At 34.8% G+C, this 16,680-nt stretch overlaps 1 protein-coding gene and 1 long non-coding RNA gene across 7 annotated transcripts in view; one reads left to right on the top strand and one right to left on the bottom strand.

Moving 5' to 3' along the window:
* Positions 1-2,133: 2,133 nt before the first annotated feature.
* LOC127513716 (uncharacterized) lies at positions 2,134-10,093 on the top strand. Its single transcript, XR_007930475.1, has 2 exons — positions 2,134-2,448; positions 3,888-10,093. It is a non-coding gene; the product is annotated as an uncharacterized LOC127513716 (long non-coding RNA).
* Positions 9,762-16,680, bottom strand: part of pisd (phosphatidylserine decarboxylase) — a 32,570-nt gene continuing 25,651 nt past the window's right edge. For all 6 annotated transcript variants that reach the window (XM_051895810.1, XM_051895812.1, XM_051895814.1 and 3 more), the window contains 5 exons: positions 15,863-16,099; positions 15,139-15,277; positions 13,746-13,895; positions 13,355-13,515; positions 9,762-11,148 (listed from right to left, as the gene is read on the bottom strand). In XM_051895810.1, the coding sequence (XP_051751770.1) occupies positions 10,924-11,148; positions 13,355-13,515; positions 13,746-13,895; positions 15,139-15,277; positions 15,863-16,099 (912 nt within the window). In that variant the 3' untranslated portion in view covers positions 9,762-10,923. The remainder of the gene's footprint in view (positions 11,149-13,354; positions 13,516-13,745; positions 13,896-15,138; positions 15,278-15,862; positions 16,100-16,680) is intronic.

The following is a 16,680-nucleotide window of genomic DNA, read 5'->3' as shown; positions in this document are numbered from 1 at the left end:
TTGTGGACTTCAACGGCTTCAAAGGGCTCTACATGATCCCAGCCGAGGTATAAGGGTCTTATCTAGAGAACCAATCTGGCATTTAAAAAAAATAAAAAATAAATAAAAATATACTTTTTAACAACAAATGCTTGTCTTGCACTAGCTCTGCGATGCGCCACGGATTATGTAATCACGTTGGGAAGGTCACGAAGGCAGAAGTACCGAGCAAATGTTTACAAAGCGAACGTGCAAAGACTAAAGGCCCGTTCACACCAAGAATGATAACTATAAAGATAACGATAAAGGCAAAGTTCTAAAAATCATTCTAAATATAAAAGAATAGCAGCGTCCACATCACAGCTATAACAATAACGATATAGAGAAATGATATCGTTCGGATCACTTTCAGAACGATTTTGTTCCAGCTGTTGAATGATAAAACACTGAAAGGCAATCATAATCCATTCTAATTTAAGGGCTTGCGGATTTAAAATGGCAGACGACATTGCGGAGAAGTTAATCACCAAGGTCCAGAAAAAGCCAACACTGTTTGACAAGTCAAAGCCTCTTTTCAAGGATACTTTAAAGAAAATGGATAACACTTTACAATAACCTGTTGGTAGCTGTTGAAGTCCACTATATGGAGAAAAACCCTGGAATGTTTTCCTCATAAGAAACCATAATTTCTTTTCGACTGAAGAAAGAAAGACATAAACATCTGGGATGACATGGGGGTGAATAAATTATCAGGAAATTTTAATTCTGAAGTGAACTAATCATTTAAGTTGTCTTGCAGTTAATTTAACTGTGGTGCGACAAATGCATTTCTAAAGGTAAAAAAATATTTATATTTAAAAAAAATAAAAATAAAATAATATATATAAACATATTTATTATCCATAATAGTGTTATATGTAAATATGTTCATATTTGTAAATATGCTTATTCTGTATATTTCATATTTTTGTTATTATTATATGTCTTGTTGTATGTGTGCACTAGAAGCTTTATTTGCCAAGAAAAACTAAATGACACGCCCATTATTTTTTTAAGAGTTTCTCCTAAATCAGCAAATTAGAAGCTACTTTTAGCCTTAAGATGTTTTGTGAATACAGCTTTGATTCATGAGGAATATTTTGAGCATACACAGAGTTAGCAGAAATTGCATACATCCGTGTTTCTTCACCAGAAAAATACTGTCATCAATGTTGTTTCAAACACATAAGAGTTTTGTTCATCTTTGAAACACAAAGATATCCCTCTATTGAAAGTCTATGCTACCATAAATTTGATGCTTCAACAGGTTCAGGACATTATAAACTAAATTCGTTTGAACCAAGTGATTTAATAAAAGTCTTCTGCAGAGGCACGATTGCTTTATATGATGAACAGATTTAATTTAGATTTTCATTCATGTATAAACACTGATCAATGCACATACATAGAGCACATCAAATGTGATAAACAGAAGCTCAAGTAGACTGGCTTTATTAACTAGTTTTGGTTGCAAGTTTTAATGGAGGGACAAATCTCTCAGGTTTCATTAAAAATATTTTCATTTTCGTTTCAAAGATGAATGAAAGTTTGAAACAACATGTGGCTAAGTAAATGACATTTTTTTCATACAAATATGCATTGTATGTAGACTGCTAATTAAATTAAGTTCATAAAAATGGCATAATTACAAAAGAATTGTAAACATTTTTTAAAAAGTTGTAAATGAAGCATAGCATGTCATGTTGCAGGACACTATACATATATGTTTTCACAACTTACAAAGAGCTTATGATTGAACAAAATTTTGATGACGTAAAGCTAACATTTTTAGTAACCCTTTCAACAACCCAAAACAGACAGTACTTTCCATTCTCTCTCAATTGCAGCATTATTCCATTAAGCACCCTTTTTAAATCTAGTTTTGCATGTAGTAGTACTTAAAAATGTCAATTCTGTTAATATTTAGCAGAGTTAAAACAAGGCTGTGGACAAGAGGTGTACTCTGGTGCCTAGCAATGTAATGTTTGCAGAAAGGATAACCATCTTACATAACAGCATCCATAGACTGATTAGAATTTTAGGATCAGGACAAACTGTTTTCATTTGATTAAAAGTATATGTCATTGTATCGTCTCTGCAACATATCGTCTAACTATAATGATAGTGAATTCTATATTAACATTCCTTAACTGACTTTCACCAGCCTCCTCCCCCATTAAAACATACACACGCTCCTGGTGGTTTCAGCTGAGCTTGAATGCCTAAAGGGTGGGGTTACATACACACTGCCATGTTTAAACAAGACTCACGGTCAGCTGGATAGCCACCTCCTCCTTTTATCTCCAACCTGGTGGTTCAGGTTGGTCTCACCTTATTTCGGAAACACGGAAGAACAGAAGTCACAGCAGGAACAGCGTGCAGGTGTGAAAACTGATTCCCACCAAACAAATCACCCTCAGGCCTCTGCCGGTAAGCAGTTTATCTGTATTTCTGTATCAGTGGTCACGCGCACAGATAAAGTTAATTGTGATTTGTTTGTTTTTTACAAGTAAGAGGTAAGTCTTTGAATCTAGGAATGATTTGGTCAAAAATAAATAGCTTAAAGAGTCTTATTGTCTAATTTATAATACCACACATAGAGCTTATAATATAACTTAAAACTAAGCAATAACAATTTACAATAACAACTGAGCGTTTATGCTCCTTAATGTTACGAAATTATTTTAACAAACCTATCAGTTGTTATTTTCCGAGTATCAGCTCGGTGGTTTCAAAGCAAAAGCGTGACTGCAAATGTGAGATTGATTTTATACAACAGTTCAATAAATGTTAAGTTAAAGTCAATAACTTACATTTTAGTCAAAATTTTGCCAGTTGCTTAACATTTTTTGTTCCGCCAACGAATATCCAAACCAAACCGACAGTAGGCTACGATAAGCCGTAACCGTTAAGTTTCCAAGCAAAAAACACAGGGGGCATAGAGTTCATGATTGAATCCGTGTGTTTGAACGAATCGGTTGAGTGAATGATTCAATGTCTCATTCTTAAAGACTGAATTCAGAATAACATAATACCACAGTACTAAGCCATTTCTTTTTACGACAGAGATAGTAAGAGTAGTATTCTATTCAGAATTGCAGTCAGTTTTGGTTCTGAATGAATCAGCATCTTTGAATGAAATCAGTTCAGTGAGTGATTCATTGACTCCTTCATAAAGACAGAAAGACACGGGTCACTGAATCCCCACCATTAAAGGGATAGTTCGCCCAAAAATGAAACTTCTTTAATCATTTACTCACCCTCACGTTGTTCCAAATCTGTATGAATTTCTTTCTTCTGCTGAACACAAAACAAGATATTTTGAAGAATATGGGTAACCAAACAGTTGATGGGGAAAAAATTACTATGGAAGTCAATGGGGTCCCATCAACTGTTTGGTTACCGACATTCTTCAAAATATCATCTTTTGTGCTCAGCAGAAGAAATTCATACAGGACTGGAACAACTTGAGGGTGAATAAATTTTTGGGTGAACCATCCCTTTAAGTAGTACAATCTGGAACGCCGTTTATACCAAGGAAGATAACGATAACTATGAAGTTTTAATAGTCACTCTAATTCTATGAGAATATAGAATTCCACCCCACAACTAGGCCTATAATGATAACCACCCAGATATCATTTAGAATCACTTTCAGAACGATTGTTATCCCAGCTCATGGACAATTTAAAAACAGCCAATCAGAATCCACTCAAATTTAAAGACGACATAACTGCAGCATGCATTGGTGTGGATGCTAATATAGTTAACGTTCTAAGTGTGAATGGGTCTTGTTGTATAATGTGTTTTGTAAGATGTCCTGTCAAGCAAACAATCTCCAAACAATAAAATACATTTTCTTTCCTTAGGGATATTGAAGAAAGAACTGATATTTGGATCCAATAATGTTTCAAGAGTTTTAACAGACTGAAACAGAAACCGAGGCCCTTGATTATTCATTTTTGCCCATTTCCTCCAGCCTGACACCATGAATATCTCACTTGAGAACCCCTATGGTGATGTCACCATCCCTCGTGCCAAGTTGCGGGATCAGGGAGACTCCAGCACCATCATCATGAACCCAATGACCTTAGAGAGCACCTACAACAACCGTAACTCCTTAAACCCCTACAACAGCTTCAAAAATCCAGGGGAGAACAACACCTCAGGTGTTCCGGTTTACGGAGAGGCCAGAAACGGCAGCCAGAACCCCCCTCCTTACAACAACCAGCCAGGATACACTGTAAAAGAAAGCGACGAGCAGGTGGGACGATGCTACGCCTGTTGTTGCCGCTGCCGGAGAAGGAAGTGAGACCAGATGATGTACCCTGTGGGTTTACAGTTTGGAACCATCATTCAGCCTCCCAAATTTTGAAAGCCAAATGCCATACAGTTCTAAAATGACTGGATTTTAGGACTGCTTTAGCTATTACATAACCTGGAGATCATACAAAACAAGAGCTGACCTTCTGTGACTACACTGAAACCTATTATATTAAATATTTACTTTTGGATTATGTCAAACAGTGCTTTGTTCTGCTGGATTGCTTTTATTGGACCGCTTTGAAGTTGCCTTACCTTTGTGTGCCTCATACAATGGCATACTTAGATACTCCCCTTCAGCGTCACCCAGTTGTTCTTGTACACTTACTTACTTATATTTGAATAATATCATTGTTAATGGAGTGTTTCTATAAATTATAATGACGCTGAACTGGTTTTAGTGGTGCACACAGAGGTGAGGCTCTCTTCACAATATGTCCCGGTGGGCTTCTCCAAGTTTCATTTGGTTTTTGAGCCACACCCTGACATGCCGTCAGACACAGGTCAGTGAAACTCGAGGAAGAACCCTCATTCTTTTTCTAAAGAATATATAAAAGGACACTGTCAGCTCTTCCTGTAGAATAAGTGTTGTGGCATTTCTATTGAACAAGCTTTTCTGGTTGCTGTAGACATACTGCTGACGCATTGTCTATTGGTAAATCTGCCAAAGAGACTGTTGAATGTAAGATAAAACATTTATAGTACTGATATTATTTTATTATAAGCAATATTATGGTAGTTACATTTAATATGATGGGGCGTGGACAGTTTTTTTTTGGCCATAAGACTGTGAGCCTGACTACTGTAATGTAAAATATGCCAAACAAAACATTTTGGATTGTCTGTATTATATGTTAGGCACGATGATCAATATATTTTTTTGATACATAAAATCACTTTTGTCTCCATAAAGAACTGTCTTTTTACTTAAGAACTTCTCAATGTTTCTAACAAGATGACTCAGTCTGTGTGACGACAAATTCTTTCAGCTGAGTAAAGGGAGTATATTAGCAGCTGAACCGGTTTGGGACGCAGTGCCCTTAGAGCGAGTTCCTGGAACAACAGATTTACAGTCACATGGAGTCTAGACCAGCCGGTTTACAGATGTACAGAAACTTTGTTACCTGAAATCTGCAGCACGACACCTACTGTGGATAGGGTTATTAATACTGTCCACTATTGATATACAACATTAGATTTCTTTAGCTTTATTTTCAGTATAGTGTCCGAGAGTTCATGGAAAGTAAACCAAAATTTTGCAAAGACAAAGTTTAGGAGAGACATTTGAAACATTTCAATCACAAGGAAATGATGGATTCAGAGGGAAACACTTACTGTAATAGTTAAAAACAGTTAATATGCTAGTAAATTGGTACTGGTAGACTTTATTATCTATTTTCTTGAGACATTGCTTAATATTTCGTGTAAGTAATTTTATGTTTGCTATCAAGATGTTCCCATAAATGAAACGATACTACACAGTACGCACATAATGGATTGATCCCTTTGTAAAATTTATAGTATACTTTTACAAGGTTATTGTGTAAAAATCAAATTCATACAGAATCTCATTCAAATAGCTTTTGTTGCATTTGTCTTTTTTTTTTTTTTTTTTTTGTTGTTGACAGTGGTGGCTGCTATGAAGTTTACACACTGTATTGTAAGAGTAATAGGTTAACTGTAGTAAATATGGTATTTTGACCAAAACTGTGGTTATTGTGATTTTTCGTATATGGCTGCTTGTCTCTTGTTAATAATGACAGGTTAAAATAACGGTAAATTTAATGATAGCATGTGGATAATTTATAAACATGTATAATAAAATATCTTACTTCATACACAGTTAAAGGGACAGTTCACCCAAAAATGAAAATTCTGTCATCATTTACTCACCCTCAAGTAGTTTCAAACCTGTATAAATTTCTTTGTTCTGTTAAACACATAGGAATGTATTTTGAAGAATGTGGGAAACCGAACAGTTTTGGGGCACCATTGACTTCCATAGTATTTTTTTTTTCCTACTATGGAAGTCAGTGGTGCCCCAAAGTGGCCTGGTTACAAACATTCTTCAAAATATCTTCCTTTGTGTTCAGCAGAACAAAGAAATTTATACAGATCTGGAACAACTTGAGGGTGAGTAAATGATGACAGAATTTTCATTTTTGGATTAACTATCCCTTTAAGGGAAAATTCCAGCCTAACTAGGACAAAATGTGAGATAAATGGAAATAAATATTAATTTGCTTCTCACATTAATGAATTTTAGGGTCTTTCCTGGTATTGTGTGCCTTTTGGACATCATAAAATTTAGAAAATCAACACGGTGATGTAAAACATTTGAAAAAAGATTTTGGTCAAGCTCGGGTAAATAATGTAACCATTTATTAAACAAAATCAATGAAATGGTATATCAAAAATGTCCACCCTGTTAGGGACAAATGAACAACAGTACTTATGATTCTAATTTATGGGCATTGTGTACATTTTCTTAGACAAGTCCCTTTAAAAGCATATCAGTTAATAAATTATCAGAAATATATATTATGTACCTAATTTCTCACAAACGGATCATTTTATATTTTTCTTTTTCCAGATACAAAGGCCTGAAAGGCATTTTTGTTCAATTTCTAAAGTATATTATTGATACTCCAATACATTTTCATTGTCACTGAATTATTTTTATTTTTTTGTGTGTGTGTGCTATTTTTATGAAATTTATGAAAAAACAACAACAACTGCTTAACAGGGTGGACAATTTTATAACAGAGTAGATGGACTGATAAAAAATGGATTGATAGATGATTTCCTATCTCATACAACCAGTTGCAATATTTACAATACTTTTTGTTTGAACTGGATTTTGATAGGAAACAATATGTAAAACATCACCAAAGAACTTTAAGCATATAAATTACTTTTACAATCATTATGTACACTCTCAGTGTCCACTCTATTAGGTCTTTTTACAGCTCTACACCTTTTATCAAGTTGGACATTAACATAGTGGACATTCTGATCTAAAATCAGCCACTTCACCAAGTCTGAGCAAAAAGAAGCTAAAAAGGTTTATCAAATAAAGAATTGCATGTTTTTTTTAAATTGTAATTTTAATAATATGATTTTTCTACTAACTTTTTTCATATTTCCCTTAACAGAGTGGACATATTGAGGTTGACCACATCAAATTTGAAAGATAAAATTGATCAAAACAGACAGTTTCCCTCCAAAAGAAGTGATGACTGCTTTATGATGTCATTTAGCTATTCCAACTTTCATTTGAAGGGAAAGTAGTCAAAAATAACTTGAGAGACACATTAAAAACCTTTATTATAATTGTTAAAATAAATGTATAATTGAAAAAAACTCTATAAATTAGAGAGAAACATTAATGATATACCCAACAATGTAAAGATTTTGGGGAAAATCACACAAAGTAAGTATATTTATCATGAAAATGGGATATGCAAGCTTAGATACTTAGGCCTATGTCTAAGACAGCTTTAAAATTAATATTGTAGTGTGCAGAAAGTTCTTGATCTGTTTACTGGGGACACAAAAGGCACCGAATCCCAGGAATGCCTCTTTAGTCACTGCAGACTTATATTAGCGCCAGTAGGGGGAGTGCGCTTATTAAAATACAACCGTCAAAAAACAATACCCGCAAAAGGCAAGTTAAAGAACAGTTTCCTCTGCTGTCTTGATTGTTAACCATTGTATTTTCATTCGAACTCATCACTGTAACAAATTGTTACATTGATGGGTTCGAAAGAAAATACCATGGTAGCGATTTATTGCCATATTTAAGCATCATGTGACACTAAACTTGCTACTAAATATCCCTGTCTAAATCTTTCTTAGCAAGCACACATGAAATGCGTATAGAAAAAAAACGCACGTGAATGGTTGCCATGACACCACTGCGGCATGTTGCACTCAATCTAAATATTTTAATTTTTATTTCCATACATATTATACATATAACCTTATTACCCTATATAACTTGACAGATAACATGTAATATGTACTTAATTTTCACACAGTGGATTAACTGCTAAAAGATTAAATCATTAACATTTTTAAATGACCAGATACCCTTAAGCATTAAAGATTATATAATATAAAATAAAATAAATCGTGTTTTGTCAACTACTGTTTACTTGGTAGCTAAGGATGTAAGTTGTGGTTGTATTACCACAGCAGCGGAATGGGCAACTGCTGGTAACATGAATAGTAACATGATAGTAACTAAATGTTTGCTTACTCGGTTTATTTTTTCTGAAGGTTAAAGTAACGGTCAAGGCTTATTGAAACAGGCGTGCCTTCGGCCGCGTGAGTGTGCTGCTCTGACTGTGATTGGAGGATGGAGAAGAAACGAGAAGATTCTAGAAGTGAACAGACGGGCGCGCTGTGTGTGGGGAGGGGGTCGCGCGGGCCGTTATGCAGTGAGAAATGCACTGTAGGGGTGTTCGACTCCGATTCCTGACTCACAATCGACTCCATTTTCTCTATTTACTTTAAGTTAAAACAGGGCCGGCAATACCTTTATTAAAACAACACACATTTAGCGTGACTGGCGAAATCAGTCCAATTTAAAGATGACATTACCTTGAATTGATGAGTCACCATCGTTTCCTAGTTGTTGCCAATAAAAGTTACGAGAAAAAGCCTTGGTCGGACTCTTTTGGAGTTGACTCCCTATTACTACTGCACTGGGGCATTTTGTGTGCTTATAAGTTGAAAGATGTCCTGACTGGAAATTGAGAAGGTAATTGACAAATAACAGACATTTTGTCTGACCAAAAGCAAAACATATTAGATTAAAATCTGCATGAATCTTGCAATTCATTACAATAGTCATGTGGGTAACCGCTTAATTTTTAAAAGTACAAATATTCCATGCAGTCTTTCAATTAATATTAAGTATTAAAACAATGTATTTTTAATGAATAATTATAAAAATGGCCTTTAAATAGTTTTAAATGAACTAAACGTTACACTGCTTGAACAGTGCTCCTGATACATCCCTTTCAAAGCACCTCTGACATTTTAATCCATATTCCACTGAGACTTTGTTCATTATTAATCAGCATTACGTAATGATGAATGACTTTCCTCAAATACCATGGTCAGATTTGTCCTTTTTATATTCCTCCATGTATAAATATACAACTGTCCTGAGAAGCTTAGTGTACTAATCCACCATAAACTGTATATATTAACATTTCACTTCTTGTTTTACCTCTAATGGTTATGGAATATACTGAATACTTCACATAAATAATTGAAGAAGGAAGAAATATGCCAGTAAAGCCAGCACTCACGAGTTCCTGGTCAAGAAGCAGCAACCCTTTTGAAAAAGCATTGTGGTCGAAACATGACACAATGATGGTATCAAATGAAATGGCAATATCACAATAACAAACTTTTTAAATAATCTTCAAAATTTATTAATGACATGTTTCTTGCACTTGGAACTAGTTTGTAATTAATGTCTATGTTACATGAATTGAATTAATAAGACTTTTCTTCAAAAGAATTTCCACAAGAATGTGGCTCGGTGCACAGAAAAGCCCAGTGTTTGGTTTTCAACACATTCAAAGCAAAATTTCCAGAGTCCTCTCCCTTATCTTCATACAGATGTGGTCTAGATTAAGAGAGACTGGAGGGTCTTTATCCTTAGCTCAGGGTGTAGAGTCTGTTGAACTTGCTAGGTGCTGGTTAGTCAAAAAAAAAAAAAAAAAGAGAGAGAAAAGTCCAAGAACGAAAAACACATGCCATAAGATTACAAGAACTCTGATTCATATCAAAAGGGCAAAAAAACGTGTGTTAGTAAAAATATATCTTGCGTTTTGGCACTAATTAAGTTGAGACAGCAAAATACTTTACATTAACCTCCAAACTAATCGCTAGACCAACAAGCAAAGGCATAATTCAATGCCAGAGAACAGCGGCAGTGATAATTCTCACCTGTCTTTTCCAAAACTCTTTCTTAGTGAGAAAATGTGGCCACGATTTTACTGTCAAAATGGCTTGCACCTTCGTGAAGAGCAAAAGTTGGACGGAGAGAACGGTTTTAAAGATGAGTGACTGGGAAAAAAGAAGGAACCAAATAGTGGTCTCTCATACATTCCCAAGACTTGCAAAGTTAGCTGTGGAAATGAAACTCTTCAAACCCTTCACACAGTTTGACTCCAGCCGAAGGCAATATGGGCAAACACAGAAAAACAAAACAACCGTTTTACTAAAACAAAATATAAAAATAATTTAGAGCCCAAAAAAAAAAAAAAAAAAAAAACTGGATGGCATTTCATGGTAAACAAATACTTTACAACATGATGGTCTAAGCTTTGCCTTAATAGTATTTTACAACAACAACAAAAAAGCCTAAAAAAAATTACTGGGAGAACCCAATGGCAATAATGCAACAGTGGTGTTTGTGTGAGTACATATGAACACACATGTATCTCAGTTCAAACAGAGTACATCTCTGCAAATGTGAGTGTATTAGTTTTTGAGACCCTGAATGCATCTACACACAGACTGGCGTGTCCATCGTCAGATTCTGTTCCCCTCTCGTCTGCGTTACATCGTCCCGAGAGGTTCTCCAAAACGGATCTTCTGGCCTGCTTGCAAATTAAAGGTAAAATCCCGTGGAGCTTCGAATAACAGTACAATAGTGGAGCCCAAGTTGAACTCGCCCAGGTGTTCTCCTTTTCTCATGCTCACACCTTCTTGGTTGTTGTTTGTTACGTAGCTGAAATCATTGTAAGTTCCTTTGTTGTAGCGAGGGTTGTTGGTACGGAGCTCCTACAGAGAAAAAGCAGCTTGTTAATGTCAATGCACTCAAACCGAATTGGTACAAGCTTTTTAAAAATACATCTTTTAACAGATGGGAAACCTCCATTTTCATGTTAATACGAATAAAATCCAAATCCATTAGATTTAGGGAAAACATGCAATTTAAGAAATGTGGCAGGGGCACAGCTCAATGAGGTCACATTCCTGATCCTGAAATACCACTTATCAAGTCAGGATACACCAAACAGGTGCTACTGCCATCTACTTTCAAACACTCATCTCACCCATTAACCCACATTTTTACACAAGCCTGCTACTGTCTAGTGGTCTGATTGCAGCCCATTAAAAATGAGGCCAAATCCACTCTTAGCGGTGTAGCTCAATATTCTGCTAATGCTAAAAATACCACAATTGGTTTTACAGAAAATATATCATACATCATCAAGAGTGATTCTGTGGCTATACAGCATTTAAACAAGATAGGCCCCGATATACTTCAAGCGAAAATGAAGAACAAACTGGAGACTCGTTTTAACTACTGTTGCAGGTGTCTCTTAACCCACAAACCCAAGCACTTGTAAATTAAGTTATACTAATTATCTTTCAGTTCCCATCCCACCAGAATGGCTGATTAGTTGACTAGGTTGTCTAGTGATCTTTAATCTGCTTAGGACTGGAAAGGGTGGCGCATTTAGAGGAAGAAGTAATTCTCAAATAACTGAGAGATGCAACTTCTTGAAGAGCATTTTACCATACTAATAGTGCGCTATATTATTGTCCGATGTTATTTTAGTATTATCTGTATACTATTATAATATTAATTAATATTTTGAATGAGCTTTTAATTTTATATTTTCAGTTTATTTTTTTATTTTAAGTTTTAGTAATTTTATGTGCTTTTGTCTTTATTTTTTGATTTATTTTTAATTCACTTATAAAATAAGTTGAAGAACTAAAATTACTACATCAGTTAGTTGCTAAAGCAACATGTCTAATTTAAGTTTTTCCATCTAATATTTAGGCTGTATTTTATTTTATATCAGCTTTCTTTCAATTAACAAAAATGATTTTTAATATCTATCTATCTATCTTTGTTTTAGTGAACAATAACACTCCTACGGTCAGCATCGTAAAAGCCTACAGCCACAGCTTTCAAAGCTGAAAAATATTATGTGAACAACACATCTCAGCACTGCTGGACAAATCACCTGCTGTGAGCAATGTTCCTGTTTTTATGCAGAATCCACAGGTTCATTTGTGAGGCGTTGTGGAGAGATTAAAGAACCGTCTCGTGTGGATACTTTATGGTGTGCTACTTGCTCCTGGGAGCCAGACAGGACAGATGACTGCTTTAAAAATAGTTGCAGTACAAAAATGGCTCAACAAACAGCTGGATGCCATGAACCAGATGTTGCACAACCACAATATTTCTAATGTAACAGCTATGAACTTTTGAACCAAGATGAACTATGAACTTAGTCCAAGTGCTCTGGATATACTGAAGCGCATGTTTCTGTGCCCATTGTATCACCTGTCTCCTTGCAACAATCGGTATAAGTCTTTCTTATTAGGATTTAGTTTCTTACAATTAAAGGTGAGTTATTTATTCTTAATGAAATTAAGTAAGTTTTATTATTAATGAAACAAGTAGGCTATTTATTAATGAGTCATTGAATTCATTCAAACCCCCCCCCCCTTTTTTTTTAAAATAATTCACTCAAATTAAATATTTTTTCCAGCAATTAATATTTTGTCAGAAATATTTTTTTTTATTTTGTTTAGTTGTCTTTTCAGAATCGTGGGAGAATCGTGATCTTGTAATCTACTACATGCCCTCTGCATGTCATCTGATTGATAATTTATTCTTTTTTAGTATAATTCCAAAAACAGTTTATTTGTTTTATTTCTCTCAATCATCACTGTATTGCCTTGATTTATGTTTTGCCATTTGAATATCATCTTTCTTACTAAGACATATTATTGTAAGATATAGAGCGCAAACTGAGGTATTTTTTCCTCTGAATATGAGCATATTCTGTTATACCATACTATATAATAGATTTTTTTTGGGGGGGATAAAAAAATATTTTTTTTGACTTGTTTCATATGTCAGGCTTTTAGGGTTCATTTTCAGGGGAAACTATTGCTTTTAACTTTCATTCTTCTATATGAGCTAAATAAGAGTAGTATGGACATTTTAAAGAACAATTCTAACCTTGTCAAAATAGATGCGTATAGATCCCACATTTGTCGCTCCTACAGCTGTGAGTGAAAAGAAGCCATGCGTCCACTCCCCACTCAAGACCACTCGCTCATTATGGCAGAAAAGTTCTTTGATCCATCGTGCAACTCCAGGGTTCACTGACATCAGAGATCCTATGATATAAACATACGTATCAGACCATAAACCATGCTTTAGTTATGTAACCAGGCACTGATGGTATCGCACTGCTCAGTCGCCATCAGATTAGAAAAGACGCTTATAACTTAAGCATTTAAGACCTAAAGTCGCTGTTGATTAATCTTTTTAACAACAAATCATATTTTCAAAAAGCAAAACAAAATAACAGAGAGCAAGAGAGAGAGAAAAATATTATGCCGCTGACCTGGAAAGTGCCGTCTGTGTGCCACCCTCCAGTCTGTAGGCGAGTGGAAGCAGTGGTAGTCACCTGGAGCCAGATAAACTACACAGTGAAACAACTCATTCCCCTCCTTAGTGACCAGGGCATCCTGGAATGTGCCAGGGTCATCTTCATCTAAACAGGACCAGAAAAATAAAACCGAGATGATTTAATAGTTCAATAGTTGTCAGGAAAAAAAATATTAAAGATATTGGAGAGTTTATATCACATGGTCTATAAGCTTTGCATGATGTTCTTTCTTGGTCAGATCCGATTTAAGGCTTAGTGCTTTCAATATTCATATCAATCTATAATTTCCCTGCGATTTTAGAGATGCAAAACAGTTCAAACATTTGGGGTCAGTAATATGAAAACTAATGAACACTTTTATTTTGCAAGGATGCATTAAATTGATCAAAAGTGACAGTAAAGACATTTATAATGTTACAAAATATTTCCAGTTCAAATAAATGCTGTTGTTTTGAAATTTCTATTTATCCTGAAAAAAAAAAAAAAAAAAAAAAAAACATATTAGAATGAATTCTTAAGGATCATGTGACACAGAAGACTGGAGTAATGATGCTGAAAATTCAACTTTGCCATCACAGGAATAAATTACATTTTGAAAATACATTTAAAATAAAAAAAACAGGCATTTTAAATTGTAATGATATTTCACAATATTACTGTATTTTTGATCAAATAAATGTAGCCTTGATGTGCATAAGAGACTTCTGTCAAAAACCATTTAAAAAAATCTAACCAACATCACACTTTTGAACAGTAGTGTGGATTATAGTTAGTTTGCTCAACAAGCTTTTCCAGGTACTTGTTACGTTAAATCACTTGGTGCAAAAACATTTTGACAATACAGTCTTGATATTAAAATTTGATGAGGCACCAGAAATATGAAGTCAACTATACAGTGATCCAGAAATTCAAAATACGGACTGTAGAGAAAAACATCTCAAAATGTATACCATATTGTAAATGATCCTTTCCATTCAAACTGCTGTTGACAACATTTTTTTAAAGTCTTTCTTCAATGTCATCTCTGTTATATGAACTTACTTTCACTGAACCTAGCCGGAACTGAACCGAATCCCGGACTGAGAGCGGATGGGATCAGAGCAGCTTTAATTTTGCTACTGTTGTGACAATCAGTACGCATCTTATTTTCTGCTGAACGTGTGTGTAAACTGATTTTGAGTGAGTGACAATTGTGATTCTTTTCTAAGCCATGTTTATAATCTAAAAATGGATTTGGTTGTTCAGAAAAACTTGCATCCAAATTGTCTCATGTTATGATCCGACATCAAAGAATTTAGTTCCAGAAACATGTCCTACTTGGTCAAATGACAAATTAATTGAGACTTACTTCTGTTAGCGGTTAAACTCTCTGCCCAGGTGCGTGGCCCGAGGAATGTTTCCAGGGAGTAGGTCACTCCCTTCACCTGCTCTACCTCACAGTTCTTCACACGGCCAAAATGAAGGATCTTGCCGTCAGCTGGACTGATCTGTGGAGCGAATGGTCACTCATTGTATTAATCTATCATATATTTCGTATGTTTTCTTCATACTGTATTAAAAACCGACTAGCTCGATTAGCTGGAATATGCAAAATTATCAAATGAAAACAAACATTAGATTAAGCATGCAATTATTTCAGAACCCATAACAAATATAGGCAACAGGAAATGATGTAACATTCCAGGGCTTCTGTTTCAAATAAATAATTTAAAATATTAAAATATTTTTATTTAAATATTTATAACCACCTACTTCAAAAAAAATAAATAAAAAATAAATAAATAATTTACCATCTACTCCGGGTTCCTGTTACACTGCCATACACTACACTTCATATTCTTTTAAATGTCATAAACAATATACAACAACAATACAACAATATAACAATATACAATGTTTAGGCCCTTTACTGGTTAAAGCCAATACAAACTGGCAGGTCACTAAACCTGAACTAATCACACATAGCGTGAAATGAAAATTCAATGCATATGTTTTTCCTGGGTTTGCATATGAATGAAAGTGAATGGAAATTCAAATAATTCCTCTTTTTCTAGTTACAAACCCAGACTTACCACGCAGTGCGAGTCGCACACTGGCCGGACCTGAGGTTTGAGTTTGCGCCTAAAAAACTCGCCCAGGTTTCTGTAGTGCTGTAGATCCTCCACGGCCGCTTCCTTCATGTTGACACCAAATGTCCATATATACAATCTGAAGATAGGTTTCCGTAACCAAGTGGGCAGGTCCACCTGGTTCAAGCGACCCCAGGCTCTGGAGAGCAGTCGTGTGGGTATGGACTTGTAGATTGTAACCTACACCCAAAAGAAAGAGTTTGAAGACGGCATGCTCAAATATCTGTATAATACACAACAGCAAACGTTCGCAGAGTGGAACATAAACACACTTAAAGTGATTGAACCATTTCAGACGGTGAGAAAAGAGGTGATGCTGCAATGTATATTATGAAAAAATTAGAGTTTTTTGACCTTGGATGCATGTAAAGGAGACCTCCAAAACAAAATTAGGAACCTTTAGAATTTGCATAACAGGGGCACTTTAATGATTGTTTTCTTTGTTTCTTTATACATCATCTGACAACAGAATGCTTTATTATCAGAAGTCAGATATCAAGAAGGAATATCCCAGATCTGATTTTGAATATAACACACCATAAATATTTGTGATGAATCGAAATTTCGGCAACTTAAAATATTCTTAAAGTGTCACATTATTTGATTTTTTCATGACAAGGCAAGGTACGTTCAGAATGCAAAATGGTGCAACTCCCCAAAAACAATGATATTTATGAATTAATAATAAAGAATGCTTGTAAAAATGCCTTTTACCTTGTAATATACATTTGAAAAAAATATTTTGACAATAATAAGGATGT

The sequence above is a fragment of the Ctenopharyngodon idella genome, chromosome 5 (genome assembly GCF_019924925.1).
Source record: "Ctenopharyngodon idella isolate HZGC_01 chromosome 5, HZGC01, whole genome shotgun sequence".
NCBI classification, from domain to species: Eukaryota; Metazoa; Chordata; class Actinopteri; order Cypriniformes; family Xenocyprididae; genus Ctenopharyngodon; species Ctenopharyngodon idella.
The sequence above is the reverse complement of the archived record's forward strand: the minus strand, read 5'-3'. Positions and strand labels throughout refer to the sequence as shown.